Genomic DNA, 17756 nt, shown 5'->3' with positions numbered 1-17756 from the left:
CAATGTTTTCAACGAGAGTTTAACAATGAAAACCATTCACAATGCTTGAAGAGCATTAGAGTTAAGCAATGGAATTTTTTCACAATGCTGGAAGAGCCTTAGAGTTGAACAGTGAAAACTATTCACAATGCTTGAAGAGCCTTAGAGTTAAGCAATGGAATCTTTTCACAATGCTGGAAGAGCCTTAGAATTAAACAATGGAAACTATTCACAATGCTTGAAGAGCCTTAGAGTTAAACAATGGAACCTTTTCACAAAGCTGGAGGAGCCTTAGAGTTAAACAATGGAAACTATTCACAATGCTAGAAGAGCCTTAGAGTTAAGCAATGGAAACTTTTTACAATGCTGTAAGAGCCTTAGAGTTAAACAATGGAACCTTTTCACAAAGCTGGAGGAGCCTTAGAGTTAAACAATGGAACCTATTCACAAAGCTGGAGGAGCCTTAGAGTTAAACAATGGAAACTATTCACAATGCTAGAAGAGCCTTAGAGTTAAGCAATGGAAACTTTTCACAATGCTGGAAGAGCCTTAGAGTTAAACAATGGAAACTTTTCACAATGCTGGAAGAGCCTTAGAGTTAAACAATGGAAACTGTTCACAATGTTGCAGGAGCCATAGACTTAAACAATGGACACTATTCACAATGCTTGAATAGCCTTAGAGTTAAACAATGGAAACGATCCACAAGGCTGAGGTGCTTTTTAAACTATATAGTTGTAGACCAGTTACATTCTTAAAGAAAGCTTTTTGATAATCTGATGTAGAGGTAGCATTTCGCTGAAGATTAAATACATACACTGGGGTAGCTGTTTCTCAGAAGATGGCATGCATTCATCTTCTGTTGTCAGTATTGCCTCCCCAAATTAACTTTTTTTCTAATATGTGCATAGTATCTATGCATTTGTATTTGTATGTGGCCTTACATTGATATGTCTACATAGCCTCTTGGTAGGATAGCTCAGGGGCAACGTGCTCGCCTTGGAAGGAAGACGACACGGAGCAACACAGGTTCAATTCCCGGGTCAGCTCTTAGACCCCTCTGGGTATTAAGCGCGTTATAAATAACCTATCATATCATGAACCTACCTAGGGATCAGCAATGGCTGTACAGCATTGATAGTTCCAGTGGGAGATTTGGGAGATACTGCCTCACAGTGGTGGTTTTCGCAGCGGAGGAGAAGCCCAGGGTCCACGGTGTGAAGAGCAGGGACTTGAGGTCCTTCCTAAACTGCAAGAGTATTGGGCCATCTATTTTGGAATGCCATCTCTATGGATGAAATAGCGTAAGCTTTTTAAATTTTTTATAATAACTTGATGCATGTAATTCTGTTTTTGAAAGTGAGATTCACTAATCAGACCTCACGTTCATATTGCTCCATGCAAAAAAGCATAATGCACAACGGTACCTTGCTTTGAACATCTCCTGACATGCTCAACAGGTGGCCAGCAGTATCAGCAGGGTCAGTTTAAAGGTAAAATGTGGAATCCCACAGTTCCAACAGCCAGAGGCTGCTTTTTAACTGTTTGCAGCTCAAGTCCAAAAAATTCAAATTGTGTACCTCAGATGTCTAGTGGACATTATTAAAAAGAAAATATAAGCAATCTCTAGTTTCAACAAAGTGGCTTCTGAGATTGAACAATTATACAGCCACACGCATTTAATGTCACATTGCCTACCCCCAACCATCCATCTAAGTGTAACACATTTCCTAACCCTCACAAACCACCTAAGTGTTTTACATTTCCTACCACCAACGATTCATCTGAGTGTACACCTTTCCTACCCCCAACAATCCATCTAAAGTGTGACGCATTTCCTACCCCAACAGTCCATCTAAGTGTAGCACATTTCCTACCCCCCACAATCCATCTGAGTGCAACACCTTTCCTAACCCTAACAATCCATAGAAGTGTAACACATTTTCTACCACCCAAATACTGCTGAGGCTGAGATATTTCCTACCCCCAGCAATCAATCTAAGTGCAGCACATTTCATACCCCCAAGTACAGCTAAGGATGAGATGTTTCCTACCCCAAATAACCCATCTAAGTGTAAGACATTTCCTACCCCAACAGTCCATCTAGGTATAACACATTTCCTATCCCTCACAAACCATCTAAGTGCAATACATTTCCTAACCCCAACAATCTATCTCGGTGTAAAACATTTCCTACCCTTCACAAAACCATCTAAGTGTGATACATTTCCTACCTCCAGCAATCCATCTAAGTGTAACACATTTCCTACCCCCAAATACAGCTAAGGATGAGACGTTTCCTACCCCCAATAACCCATCTAAGTGTAAGACATTTCCTACCCCAACAGTCCATCTAAGTGTTACACATTTCCTATCCCTCACAAACCATCTAAGTGCAATACATTTCCTACCCCCAACAATCCAACTGAGTGTGACACATTTCATACCCCTAGCAATTGAAGTATTACCAACATTAACAACAGCTTGGCATGTCCATAGTGAGTGAATGTTTGAGTTGGGTAGATAGTGGTTTGTGGTTGCCAGTTTGCAAGGCAGGCCACTGCAATAACAGCCGTAGCCTGGGGGCTGCCTGTTTGCAAGGCGGGCCGCCACGATAATGGGTGGCACTGCCTGGCGTGTCAGGTTGCGTCCCTGAGGAGTTTTGCACTGTTGTTGGGAGGGGAATGGAGGTGGCCTGGCAGATCCATGTTATGTTACACCTTGAAGAGCAACTAATTTGGACAGGAATGTGGCTGTGGCTGCAAGAGGGATGATGTTGCATTGGAGATGGGTGAGGGACTCCCTTCCACTACAGGTTTGAGGATGCCACTGGAAATAGCCACGATTGGAGTTCCTTTCTGAAGGAGAAGTAGTGTCTGGTGCAGCAGATGTGTAGTGGAAGGGAGTTCCAGATGGAGCGGGATTGGATAGAGAAGGCAGATCCTCCCATTCTGGTGCAGTTGTGGGGCGGGATTACATCAAGGAGTGCCATGCCTGATCGGGGAGATCTGGTAAAATGGTTACAAGTGATCTTATCCTGGAGGACCTCTGGCCCAGTATGGTGGAGGGCACGTGAGTGATGCACATGGCTTTAAAGGTGGCCTCTTGAATGATAGGGAGCCAGTATAGTGCTTGGAGGGCAGGTGTGATAGGTTCTTTGGGTGAGAGGGCAAGGAGGAGTCTGGCCCCAGAGCTTTGGATTTGTTGGAGTTTCCTGAGCTGATATGCTGAGACGCATATATAGAGGGAATTAGCATAGTCTATGCGGGAGAGAATAATGCAAGTATTGCAGAGAGTCTATGAGGGTAGGGTAGGTAAGGGAAGATTCGCCTTAGGATGCATAAGTAGAAGTTGCATGTTCTGGACACAGAGTTGATGTGTTGGGAGAGAGATAGTTCTGACTCCATTGTGTATCCCAGATTTTTACAGAAGCGGAAACTGCTGGTGGGGCTGGGGCCATGGTATTGGTTGGGATGCGGGTGGTATTGCCGCATAGTATTATTTCAGTTTTGCCAGGGTTGAGAAGGTAGTTGGCTGTCATCCAGTGATTGATTGCAGAGAGACAGGAGGAGAGGTCGGGTTGGGAGGATGTTGGTGTTTTGGAGATCTTGAAAATTATCGTGGTGTCATCTGCATAGTAATAGCATGAAAGGTTTAAGAGCGGATGAGTGCCGGCAGTGGGCTGAGGTAGAGATTGAAGAGAAGGGGTGACAGGGAGGCTCCATGAGAGACCCCTATAGGGACAGGGCGAAGGGTGGAAGTGAAAGGCAGAAAGAGCATGATTTGCGATTGATTAGAGACGAATGGTGATATTCATTTAAAGGTAGAGTCTCTGATGCCTAGTGTGTAAAGCCTGTCCATGAGAATTGCATGGTTAATGGTGTCAAAAGAGGCAGGTAGATCGAGCAGGATGAGTGCAGCACATCCTTCCAAGTCAGATGTTCTTTTTAGATTGTCCCACATGGACACAAGAGCAGATTAGGTTCCTCGAAGGGTTCTGAAGCCAGATTGGGCTGGGTCAAGGAGCGTGTTTGCTTCTGTGAATAGGCTGAGTTGCTTGTAAGCTGTGTGGTAAAGGAGTTTAGCAATGAAGCAGGTGGTGGAGATGTAGTTTGAAGGAAGGAGGGGTTGAGAGAGGGTTTTTTGAGAAGGGATTTGATATATGAGGTTTTGAAGGCTTCCAGGAAGATACCAGATGAGAGAGAGTTGTTAATAATGTCCCAAGCAACGTTGCCAGCACATGTTGTAGCTAGGATTGTTTTAAGGACAGGGATCTCCAGGGGAGCCCAAGGGTCAGCTTAGTGCTAGGAGTATGAGGAACTCAGAGTGCGGGATAGTTGTGAACGAGGGGAGGACTGGCTGAGTGGGCCAGGGAGGGATAGCACAGAAGGAAGGGGGGATGACCAAATCTAGTTTGCAGAAGATGAGGTGGTGTCTTTCCATAGTGATGTTGTGAAAGTAGTTGGATAGTGTGTTGCAGAAAGCTTGGGAGTGTGGTGAGTGAGGGGTCAAGCAGCTCGGGTCTGGAATTCATTGATGATTCTGTGAAGTTCCCTTTTCTTATTTCAGTCAGGTAGGAGCTACTTATTCATGCACAAGCGATTTTGTTGTAAGTGGTGGGGTTTGCCCTCCAAGTTTGCTCTAAGTGATGCTTAATGGTTTTAAGGGGTTTGAGGGGGGGTGTACCCCTTCAGGATGGGGCTTGATCTCTGAAAGGTGTTTCTGGTCAGCGTGAGGGGGATCAGAGGGCTGGTGACCAAAGGCTCAAAATGGTTGACGGATTTGGTTTCCACCCTGCTGTGGGAGAACTGGAAGGCTGTTTAGAAGGAAATTGGCCAAATCAGAATTTATGGTGACTTTATTCCAGAGGGGTACTGTAGGGCGAGGGACAGAGGTGGGGTTGGCGGGCGGGGGGGTGAGAGAAAGGTGCACGAAGAAGAAGATAGCATAGGTATTCATCCAGATTAGTAGGCGAGGTGGCAGGATGGACAGTTTGTCTGATGTGCTGGGAAGAGTGTTGAGGGTGTGCCCTGTGGTGTGAGTTAGGAGGGAAATTAGGTGAGTCAAGCTGAGACCTTCCAAGGTGTAAATTAGTGAATGGGTCATGCGTTGTTGCTGAGATTAAAGAAATAGTGGAGGCGAGGATTATTCATGTTGGTGTAAAGTGAATGGGTTTCTATGTCATCCGTCTGCTTTTTACACCAATTCAAACCAGCGAATTCCATAGGTAACCATTGTAAATGCTGATTGCCAAGATGTAAATAGCAGGTAAATAGAAGGTAAATAGCAGGTGACATTTACTTAACTTGCACTACGAATTGCAAAAGTAAAGCCATACAGGTGATTATGCCTGCAAATACACCTTTCTTTTGCACTTCGTAGTGCAGATACATAAAATTGCAGGGAGGGGATGTGTTTGTATTTACAGTTCACCTCTGTGCAATGTATGCATTTCATTGATATGACCTCCATAAACTTTTCTTCCTCACCGAGTAGTTGCCCAGTATGTAATTGTTTCACAGCATTCAGACCATCTATAAACATCATCTTCTCTTGAGCAGAGTCAAGAAATATTTTGGAGCTAGGACATCAACTTGAACAAAATCTGTCATCTCAGAGAAGAAGCGCTGAGGAATATTCCATCCTCAGAAGCAAGAAGTTGAACAGAACACCAAAGGTACTTCAAAAATGCATGTTGTGATTCAAACATTCTATATGTCCCACTTCAATGACTTATAATACATGGCAGCCTGCAATATAAAGGCCTGGAAATAATGTTCTTATTACATGCTAGTTGTGGCATCACAACTGAACTGCAATAATGCGTTAGTATCACATTCTATGGGCTATACCTGGGGTAAACGGCCCGGCAGCCTGAGTTACGAGGGCACTGGGACCTCTTCCATTTGCATGTCTGCTGTAAAAGCTAAATGAAGGGAAGCTGTTGAGGTGGTATACGCTGCCACCGCAACATTCAGGTAAGTCGGGTCGTGGAGGGGGGGTGTAAAAGATCCAAAAGGAAGAAGGAAAAGGAGGGTGGGGGCAAGCTGGCCATCCGGGGTGGGCCGACGACCCGGGGAACCTGATTGGCTGCTCCACCCACCCTGGGTGCTTATAAGAAAAATTACTTCACAACTGAAGCTTAATCAGTTATTATGCTTCAGTTGTAACGTCACAATGCCTCGTGCTTGAGCCAGCAGAGAGAACTTCAGTTGTTACTTCAGCACTTAATAAAAGCTGTGAAAAGCTTTTCAAATTCCTTGCTTGCAACCGGTAATTGACAAGGAACTGTTAATGGTACAATGTTTAATTTCTGCATTGCTGGACTTTAACTCAACAGCAAGAATCTGCATGTTATTACTTATTTTTGAAGCACAAAGTGCATTTCATTAAACTGCTAGAACTATTTTTCTGCTACACATTAGGAGCTGCAATATGCACTGAGGTAAATGCAGCGAAAATGCCCCTTAGAGTCCTATGGACTCTGAATGAAATGGAGATTTACAGCCTTGCCGCAACTCGAGATCCACTGCTAATAGCGCCGGACCGAGTTGTGGTAATGCTATTTGCATTGGGGAGTATGTCGGTGGATTTACTGCTGGGATACCGCCCAATTTATCATGACCCCTAAAGTAGGTGAAAAACTTTAGCATTCTCAAGCGCTTCTTCAGCCCTCTCAAGACGTAAGGGAGATGTCAGACTCCAACAGTCTCAATGGATTCTGCACGCACACTTTTATATAGGTTAGACTGCAGGCTACAGGGGTCCCTCCAGCTTCTTTGCAAGCTCCTTTACAGGGATAACGCTCAGCAGTCTCCTTGGCACTCTGAAGTTTCTCTCCAAGCTCTCAGGAAGGGGCAGCAGTTTCAGCATCCTCTCCAGTTTCCTTCAAAACTTGATCTGTGTTGCTGACTCCGAGTCGGGTCATTTATAGCCAGAAACTTTCCCCTCCACTTTCACCTATTCTCCTGTGATAGGCTCCTTGCAAGTTTGTCTTTTTTCCCATTTGCGCATATGCTCTTTTGAGTTTAGGCCAGCCATGTCTTGCCCTAGGAGTTCTAGGAGTGATGGCAAAGGAAGAAGAAGGGATAACAACCCTGTCTACCATTTTGAATTTTATTTCTCCATCCAGCAACAGCATACAAGCTCACATTCTATCTATAGGCTTCCAGTGGACGATGGCTGCGGGTAAAAGACACCTGCTCCCCTTATGGGTCTCCCTTTGGCAGACCACTCCATAATCTGGGTGAACCATGTTCTCCTCAACCATGTGGTTTGGAAATTGTACGTGCAACATTTGCATATTGCCTGTCAGTATGTTTGAGGAGGACAGTTGACCTTGTTAGATTAGTAAAATATTTGGGAGAAGATGCCCCAGGAAAGGCATCCCCCTCAGCAAACCTAGAATTTAGATTGGTTCTTGCCAAATACATTTACTCCAGGTATGAATGAAGGGAACAAACAGACATGGAATCAATAAAGGGCACTCAAAATAATTCCCATCAATCCATTTAAATAGATCATATTAACTACCATATGTCCCTGGTATGATGGTGTTTTGCTTTTCACAGAGTGCACGGATATGTTTCTTTTTTTCTCCCCAGAACACTGAATGAAAAACTTTGGATGCTGAAGAGCAAGAATCTACACACACGCATGCACACACGCACGCATGCATGCACGCACACACACACCACACACACACACTCAGCTAGGTTGTAAAATGGCTCTTATAAGGCCTCTTTATTCACCAAAAGCATACATAAATTTTGAAATACCACAAGAATAATAAATGAATACATGAGTTAAAGAAGTCTAAATAAAATTCATCACCATTGACACAGCTGCAAGGCACACCCTCATCCCTTCAGCAGTCCTTGAAAAGCTCCCAAACAGGCAGGCAGAGAGATCCTGGCATCAACGGGCCTGGAGCGATGCGTCTATTCTCCAGTGAAGCATTCTGACTGCTCTGCTGCCCCTCATTTTAAGCCATCTGGAAATTCGTGATAGCTTTTTCCAGAACTTTCTTGCTTTCTAAGCCTCTACCTGTCGACAGTTCGCATGGGACCCTGGCCGGAGGGACCTATGGCAACCCCAAGAGGCAAAACTCTTCCCTTTCTCAAGGAAGCAGCAAAAAACAACTACATAACTTCTATTCCGCTTTATCAAATCCCATAACAACGTTCTCAGGTACCAGCTGGCATCGGCTCACTCTAGCCTATGTGTGCATCTTCTCTCTAACGTGTCCTTCGAGCAATGCAAAATAACATAAGTAATAGGCAGCGCTGTAAACATGTTTACGAGAAGAGTTTGCATCAAGTGCAGCTTCCACTGAGGCCTGGAGCAAATGTCCATCGTGGCTCAGGGAACACCCAAAATGCACTGCACACAGGCACCATGTTTTTGTGCAAAGCATTGCAGATGGTCATTTCTACCTTTATGGATTTAGTAAATGTAGTGTTAATTGTGTTGTATCTATTGAATTGATTCTATTCTTACCATTCATTTTTAAATGTGTTAATTGTGTCATCCTTCCTATGGAATGTGCTTCGGTCTATGCAGTAGGCTGATAAAAAGAGCATTTTCAAAGTCCTCCAGTCTCTGAAATCTCAATTTCTGAAAGATTATAAACTGTGTTATAGTAACTCAAGCATTGTTTTATTTAGGTCTCTGCAGTGGAACATCTTCAGCAGGACGTGGTGGAACTGCAGCCTATACTATCAGGCCTAGGAACACCGTTTTCCATTGGGCAAGAAGAGAGAAGAAAGACACTCACAGAGTCGATCAAACACTTGCAGGTAACATGTGGGTTATTAAGGCTCCTGTAAACATCTGTGAATGAAAAATGAGGGAGAAGAAAGTAGGGGTGAAGTATTGGTTGATTTCAGGATGGTTGTACAAACTGTGAATTATCAGTTTCTTTGGGTACAGAGCTATACATCTACTGTGAGGGTTTGGTGTGAGTTCTTGCTTCTGGGTGGCTCGAATGGATGCTGCAGAGGGCTTTGTTTCACAAAATCTTTGTTCTAATATTCTCATCTTTACTCTTCTCCCCATCTCTTCTGAAATTACAGTATGAGTCTTAAGATTTTCATGCATTCATGTTGTTTTTGGTCCAACTCAGCCACCATGAGTTCTAGCACTTGTGCAAAATGTGTTGGATCAAAGTCAAATCTGAATTGTGTTGAACTATCTAAATATACCTGAAGGCACATTGATGTCAGCAGTACTTCATGCTCAGTGCTGCTGCACACAGTTTGCCATTAAAGGCCTGAAGGATAAGAAAGCACCCGGTACTTAATCCAGCAATGTCTATTCCAAGACCTTCCTATCTGGCTATGTGAGGCATTCAGCTCCATATAGGGCTGTTCATCAACATAGCTCTGACAGCCCTCCCACTTCCACCTTGCTACATGCTGCCATTCACCATTCGCCATAGTCCTTTCTGAATCCCATACACAAGAAGAGAAGCTCCTGGACAATATCATACCTAATGTATCATAACCAAACATATGTTCTCAGGGTTCTATGTGATATATTGCTTTTTGTAGGTCACCCAACAAAAAGACTGCATTTTTGCTGCCGATTTTGGGCTTCTTACAAAAAGCGAAAACCCAATTTCCCTGACCCCCTCCCCCAACTCCTACCCGCACCCTGCCCCCCTTCCCCGACATGATCTGCTCAAAATCGTTGGGTTTCACTCGCTGAACCCCCCTCCCTCAGCACCCAAACACTCCCCAAAAATAAACGAACACACACCCAAACATGTAACAGACGCACTTACTCGTTCTCTGTCAGAGCCGCTTCCTGGCGTGCCTGTCAGCTCCTGCGCACACACGTGTGCGTCGCAGGGGCTGACAGTCCGATTTAGAAAGACTGCTCTGTGCGGTCACAGAACGGTCTTTCTAAATAGTTTTTTTAATTCGTTTTTATACAGTATATAGAATATACTGTTGCCCAATATCACATGGTACTGCATATCTGTGGGCCTCATTAGAGCTTCACAGGATTTCTTTCCCCTGATTATCACTGGTATTAATTACTGTTACTGCAGGTGATCTTCTGAGAGCTACGGCTGATTACAGGAAACCACAGTGAAGTATCAGCACCCTGCTGACCCCCTTGACTCTTCAACAGCCATCCTTGGGCTGCTCCCCTGCTTGCTGTGATGGTCAATCTGAGCCATTTTGGTTTACTATAGCCTCCATTTTATGCTGTGTGTCACTCCTTTCATCATCGCCACCACTGCTGGATAGCCCGGAGAAAGGCTGCGTACAGAGCCTTTCACCTCCGACTACTTCCATCACAGATGCAGATTGGCTCCTGCCACCAATGTGTTACTAACCACTCCGAAATAGGCCGAGGATGCAGAGGAGTGACATTGGAGATGATGGTGGTACAAGAATCGATATTCAGCCTTCCATCCCAGCTCCCCTGAGTACAAGACTCAGGCTTCCTCAAAAGAGGGGCTCTTTTCTACAATGTTCCTCTCTGCTGTTTCAGTTGGGACAGACAGAGATGTCAATTGAATAAAAGAGCGGGGAGAACACACAACGCCAATACCAATGCTGCAAAGGAATACAAAGATATTAGACAGTGTTGAAGTTAAGGTAAGTAATCAGAACAGTTGAATTAATGGGAAAACTACCTAGATAGGTATTGGAGTGGAGCTTCCCCGGGGTGGATCTACAAGGAATATAACACAAAATGAGTGGGAATGGTCTAAAAAAGCCTTTTAAAGTATCAGTCCCAACTTATATATCAAATTGGTAACAACTAACCTGAATAAGGATATTTTGAGGAAAGGAATCCAGGAAACAGAAGGCAACGAAAGTAGAAAATAACAAACAGGAATGTTAGTATAGGGAAGTAGCCCCGGACGGCATGAGGGTCGCACTAGTGCCGGGTTGGTGCAGTTTCAGCAGAGCGTTTATATGCACTTGAAGAGAAGTTCACGAGATAGTGACTCAATGTCCCAGAATCCAACAGGAGACAAAATATCCAAACAAGTCGTGGAGAGAAATAATAGCAGAGATGGGATTTGCCAATTAAGTATGTACCTGAGCACACCTGTATCCAGAGTAGGTGTAGAAAAGTTCTGGATAGTTGACAGCAAGTTCTCTGCTTTGGTTCCGTATGCAGAGGCGGCAACCTGGAATGAAGTACCGCAGGAGACAGAAGGGAGCCGGATCCAGTAACGTTCCGAGTCAGAAAACCAGACGAGCACGACAGGAATAAAGGAGGAGACAAGCCAATCCAATAGTCAAGCAAGGGTCAAAACCAGGAGTTCAGATGAGGAATCGTGTGGGAGACACAAAGAAGTAACGGACGTAACCGCGTGTAGCTTGTAACACTAATTAGCAGCAACAAGCCCCTTGGAAGACGGTGGTTTTATAGTCGTAAGGGGGCATGTCTTGCCGTACGTATTCCACATACAAGACGTGTCAGCTGACCCGGAGTCCATTGTAGTTTGTACAGGTGCCATGGCAGCCTGTATCTGGTCCATAGAGGAGCTTGTAAAGAAGTCGTATTCTGCAAGGAGGCCCGCGGGGAAGCATGAAGTGTAACAGCATCCTCCCCCAAAGACTCTGGCAACCCCCTGGTGGAATGGAAACTCCTCAGAAGATCTGCACAATGTAAATTGGAGAGAGGCTCCCATGTACAGTCCTCAGGCCCATACCTCTTCCAATCCACAAGGTAAAACAACGTACCCCTAGACACCCTGCAGTCCAAGATACGCGAAACCTCATACTCCTCCTCTCCATCCACCAAGATTGGCGAAGGACGTGTAGGCAGACGGGTCCCCTGGATGAAAGGCTTGATCAGGGAGACGTGAAAGACTGGATGTATCCGCCATGATCGCGGCAGGGAGAGCTTGACCGCCACGGGATTGATAACATCAGTAATGGCATAGGGTCCCACGTATTTGGGCAGAAAGGAGTGTTTGCCCGCAATTCGCAAATTACGGGACGACAACCACACCTTCATGCCACTTCGATAGACTGGTGCAGGTGATCGATGCACACCGGCATACTTCTTGGCACGATCTTAAGCTTGGAGTAAATGACAGCATACACCCCGATGAATCTTATCGAGATCTCTTATACAATCTCTTGCTGCTGGATTAACGGCCGGTAATACCGGATCAAGTGGGAGTGCCCTAGGATGACCACCATAAGGGCATAAAAGGGGGAAACCCCAGTTGATGTATGCATAGAGTTGTTATATGCAAACTCTGCATAAGGCAGAGAAGTAAACCAAGACTGTTGGAACTGAAGGCATGAACAGCGTAGGTATTGTTCAATAGTAGCGTTAGTTCTCTCAGTCTGCCAATCCGTCTGAGGATGATAAGCCGAGGAGTACCTGTCCTCAATACCCAGAGAAGCTGTAAGATCCTTCCAGAATCGTGACGTAAATTGTGTACCACGGTCGGAAACAATAAACGAGGGTAATCCAAAGAAACGAAACACATTCGTCAAGAACACTCTCGCCAATTCCGGAGCCGCAGGCAAACCAGAGCAAGGTATGAACAATGCATATTTTGTGAAATAATCAACAATCACCCAAATGGTGTCATGACCCTGAACGTCAGGAAGTTCCACAATGAAATCCATTGACAGCATCTGCCAAGGTTTGTACGGAACTGGAAGAGGTTGCAACAAGCCTACTGGTTTGGCTCTAGAGGTTTTACACTGAGTGCATATGGAACAAGTAAAAATGTAGTCCTTTACATCACGAACCATGGAAGGCCACCAAGCCCAACGCCGTAAGGCTTCAAGAGTCTTTTGACTTCCTGGATGTGCAGCAATCAAAGAAACGTGAGACCACTGGAGCGCTAAAACTCTAGCTTGAAATGAGGGTATATAGAAGCGCCCTTGAATGAATGGCATACCCTGAATTACTTCCAGGTTGAAGTCAGTGATCTCTTTTGGATGGGTTGAGACCCAATCAAGGATGATTGAACGCAACGAGGGCTGAACCGAACAACCACAAACAACTTTGTTCAGTAGAAGAGGAAGTGCTTCGATCTGTTGGGACTGGCCATCCGCATGTAACTTGAGAGAGTATCAGCCGAAACTTGAGCTTTAGCAGGACGGTAAGTGATAACAAATTGATACTGTGAAAAGAATAAATGCCACCGCGCCTGTCTAGCTGTAAGACATTTCATAAATTTGAAGGCTAACAGACTGTGGTGATCCGAGTATACTGTTACAAGGTGTTTGGCCCCCAGAAGGTGATGTCTCCATTCCAAGAATGCGTCTCTGATGGCTAAGAGTTGGCGTTCCGTGATGGAATAATTTCTTTCGTAAGCTGTCAATTTACGAGAGAAGTAGGCAACAGGATGAATCTTGCCCGAATGAGGACAGGTTTGTGACAACACCGCCCCAAGAGCATAACCCGAAGCATCAGCTTCAACAAAAAAAGGAAGCTCGGGATCAGGATGTTTGAGGACAGGGGTAGAAGTGAAGGCTGATTTTAATTGATCAAAAGCTTTCTGAGCTTCTGAAGACCATACAAATGACACCTTGGCACTTGTCAGAGAGGTAAGAGGTACAGAGATTTCAGAAAAACCATTGATGAAGCGTCTATAGAAGTTTGTAAATCCCAGGAATGATTGTAAAGATTTGACTTATTTGGGCACAGGCCATTCCAGGATAGCACTAATTTTGGACTGACTCATGCGCACCCCATTGTTAGTAAGATCATATCCCAAGAATTCCACCTCTGAGGCATGAAATATCCACTTTTCGGCTTTTACAAACAATTTGTGATCTCTCAGGCGTTGGAGTACTGTTTTGACATGTTTTTCGTGGTCTTCCTGGTTTTGTGAATGAATCAAAATATCATCCAGGTAGACAACAACAAACTGATCAAGGATGTCATAAAACAAATCGTTCATGAATGCCTGAAAGGTGGCCGGGGCATTACATAACCCAAAGGGCATGACAAGGTATTCAAATAGACCGTAATGTGTTTTGAAAGCGGTCTTCCATTCGTCCCCCTCTCTCATACAGACGAGATTATAAGCTCCTCTGAGATCGAGCTTAGTATATACTTTGGAAGATCCCAATTGATCAAGGAGGACAGAGATCAGAGGAAGAGGGTACTGGTTTTTTATGGTTGCTGCATTCAAAGCACGATAATCAATACAGGGACGTAAATCCCTTTCCTTCTTATGAACAAAGAAAAGTGGTGATGCAATTGGTGATTTGGATGGATGAATGAATCCCATGGACAAGGCCTTGTCTATGTAATCTTTAAGGACTTCATCTTCTTTGAGAGTGAGGGAATACACTCTGCCGCATGGTATCTTTACTCCCGGTATTAGGTCTATTGGGCAATCATAGGCTCTATGTGGAGGTAGAGTCTCCGCCATCCCTTTGTCAAAAACATCTGTGTAGTCTGCATATTGAGAAAGTACCACAGAGACAACATTTTTAGAAACAGCTCCAATATGCATAGTAGGAGAAACCAGTGCCCTGACCGGACTATCCTGGGTAATACCAAGTAATGTAGTACATCGGGTATTGCATATATTGGAAGGGAACTGCATCTGAGATGTCAACCAGTCGATGGCAGGGTTATGAAGCTTCAACCATGGAATACCCAGAATGACTTTGTAGGCTTGTGCTTTGATGATATCGAATGATATCTCTTCAGTATGGCCTTCATCGGTACTCATATGTAGTGGAACCGTTTGGTGAGTTACCATTCCTGATACAAGAATTGAACCGTCCACTGCATTCACTGTTTCAGGTATAGCTTTGCGAACCAGTGGTATTCTTGACATAGAGGTAAAGCATTGATCAACGTAATTACCTGTTGCACCTGAATCAATCATGCTGTTGTCTGGAATGTAACACCGTGATTTAGGGAAAATGTAACAGGTAGGCGGACTAGATGACTCGGATTCTGTAATGTAGAGTCCAAAGGTGAGTTTCCCGACATAAGGACTCTGTCTACTGTAGGATTTGGCGTTTCCCGCCTTTCTTTTGGGTTTTTTGGGACATTCAGGCAATAAGTTGTCAGAGGCCCCACAGTACATGCAGAGGTTGTGTGATTTACGATCTTCTCGTTGAGCAGGGGTAAGTGGTCCCCTAACCACACCAATCTGCATAGGTTCTGGCGCAGGAAGTGAAGAAGACGAGGCCTCTGCTGAAACCGTGCTGAACAATGCGGGTTTCTTTTCGCCACGTCTTTCGAATTTACGGGCATCAATCTGAAGGACTAAATCTAGCAGTTCCCTGAATGCCGTGGGGACTACAGGAACAGTGGAGAGGATGTCCTTTAGTTCATCTGAGAGGCCTTGATAGAAGACGGCTGTCTTCTTTTCTTCAGGCCAGTCAGTTTCTGCAGCCAACTGATTGAACCGGGCCAAATAGACCAATAAAGAATTGTTCCCTTGTCAATGCTTTAAGAGTTCCAGGTCAGTAGCTTGAGTAGTATAACGTGTATCAAATACTTTAGTCATCATAGCAAGAAGGGCATCACAATTGTAGAGAACATGACTGTTGGATTCTAACAATGGGTTAGCCCATGCGGCTGCCGTGCCTCCTAAATGTGACAAGACAAAAGCCGCTTTAGTTGTAGAGGTTGGAAATGAAGCGGGACGGCACAAAAAATGCAGTTTGCATTGGTTAATGAATGTTCGGTATTGTTTAGGATCGCCTAGGAAGCGTTCAGGAGGAGCTAGAGGGAACTGGGTTGTAAGCATGATTGGGTTTGATTCCTGCTGTGGTGGTGGAAACCCTGAACCTGATGCTGTAGCACCAGCACAAGCCATCTGTGGCGCTGGTGTGGTAACCAAGGCCTGAATGGCGTCCATACATTGGCGCAGTGCCTCTTGTGCATTGGTCAAGTCGGTTCATAGATCCGTAACCATTTGCACGATTTGAGTCAAAGCATCACTGGCCTCTGTGGACATTTTACGTGGCTGCTAATTCTGTTACTCACCACTCCGAAATAGGCCGAAGATGCAGAGGAGTGACCTTGGAGATGATGGTGGTACAAGAATCGATAATCAGCCTTCCATCCCAGCTCCCCTGAGTACAAGACTCAGGCTTCCTCAAAAGAGGGGCTCTTTTCTACAATGTATCTCTCTGCTGTTTCAGTTGGGACAGACAGAGATGTCAATTGAATAAAAGAGCGGGGAGAACACACACCGCCAATACCAATGCTGCAAAGGAATACAAAGATATTAGACAGTGTTGAAGTTAAGGCAAGTAATCAGAACAGTTGAATTAATGGGAAAACTACCTAGATAGGTATTGGAGTGGAGCTTCCCCGGGGTGGATCTACAAGGAATATAACACAAAATGAGTGGAAATGGTCTAAAAGAGCCTTTTAAAGTATCAGTCCCAACTTATATATCGATTGGTAACGACTAACCTGAATAAGGATATTTTGAGGAAAGAAATCCAGGAAACAGAAGGCAAGGAAAGGAGAAAATAACAAACAGGAATGTTAGTATAGGGAAGTAGCCCCGGACGGCACGAGGGTCGCACTAGTGCCGGGTTGGTGCAGTTTCAGCAGAGCGTTTATATGCACTTGAAGACAAGTTCACAAGATAGTCACTCAATGTCCCAGAATCCAACAGGAGACAAAATATCCAAACAAGTTGTGGGGAGAAATAATAGCAGAGATGGGATTTGCCAATTAAGTATGTACCTGAGCACATCTGTATCCAGAGTAGGTGTAGAAAACTTCCGGATAGTTGACAGCAAGTTCTCTGCTTTGGTTCCGTATGCAGAGGCGGCAACCTGGAATGAAGTACCGCAGGAGACAGAAGGGAGCCGGATCCAGTAACGTTCCGAGTCAGAAAACCAGACGAGCACAACAGGAATAAAGGTGGAGACAAGGCAATCCAATAGTCAGGCAAGGGTCAAAGCCAGGAGTTCAGATGAGGAATCCTTTGGGAGACACGAAGAAGTAACGGACGTAACCGCGTGTAGCTTGTAACGCTAATTAGCAGCAACGAGCCCCTTGGAAGACAGTGGTTTTATAGTCATAAGGGGGCGTGTCTTGCCGTACGTCTTCCACGTACAAGACGTGTCAGCTGACCCGGAGTCCGTTGTAGTTTGTACAGGCGCCATGGCAGCCTGTATCTGGTCGATAGAGGAGCTTGTAAAGAAGTCGTATTCTGTAAGGAGGCCCGCGGGGAAGCCTGAAGTGTAACACAATGTGAATTTGGTCCTCAACCCCCCCTTTATTCAACCACCCCAGGACGGGTGGCTTGGGAAAGAGTTAAGCCACTTAGCCTCTTTACCAGGCTTGCCTTGCCGTCCACTCTGCAAGGCTCCAACCTGTTACTCTGGCCACATCTGAAACTCATGCACCTCTAGATACCACTATTCAGCTCTCTGTCCTCTCTTACAACTCTCTCGACACTGTTTTCTAGGCTTGCCTCCCTCATCTTCCCCATTTTTCCTGGTTCTTCCAATAGTACGACCCTTGTCCTGACGCCCTTTCGGACTACTCTTGTTTTGTCAGGTGCACCTTCACTTCCTCGCTCTGTCACTCTCCTCTTCACCAGAACTCCTCTCCCATCCACCCGTCTACCCTGTTTTTATTATGTTCTTTGCTCTTTAGCTGGAACTGCCTTTGCACACCAGTTGACCATTGCTTCCACTGTCCCCTGAGGTCTCCTCTGCTAGTTGTTCAACTGTGACCCTCCACTCCAGTCCATCTCGTCCTCTGCATCTATCTTCTGCTTCTGTGAGTAGAACTGCTCCTTTCCTAGGTCCTCCGTCACCCCTCCCATGCTCCCTATGGCCGAT

General features: G+C 45.1%; 1 protein-coding gene across 1 annotated transcript in view; it reads left to right on the top strand.

Moving 5' to 3' along the window:
• Positions 1 to 17756, top strand: part of LOC138472817 (myosin heavy chain, embryonic smooth muscle isoform-like) — a 374216-nt gene that overhangs the window by 292182 nt on the left and 64278 nt on the right. The window contains exons 9-10 of the mRNA XM_069611184.1: positions 5541 to 5656; positions 8646 to 8777. Of these exons, the coding sequence (XP_069467285.1) occupies positions 5541 to 5656; positions 8646 to 8777 (248 nt within the window). The remainder of the gene's footprint in view (positions 1 to 5540; positions 5657 to 8645; positions 8778 to 17756) is intronic.

The sequence above is a fragment of the Ambystoma mexicanum genome, chromosome 8, assembly GCF_040938575.1.
Source record: "Ambystoma mexicanum isolate Mex_15411 chromosome 8, UKY_AmexF1_1, whole genome shotgun sequence".
NCBI classification, from domain to species: Eukaryota; Metazoa; Chordata; class Amphibia; order Caudata; family Ambystomatidae; genus Ambystoma; species Ambystoma mexicanum.
This window is presented reverse-complemented; position numbering and strand designations above follow the sequence as displayed.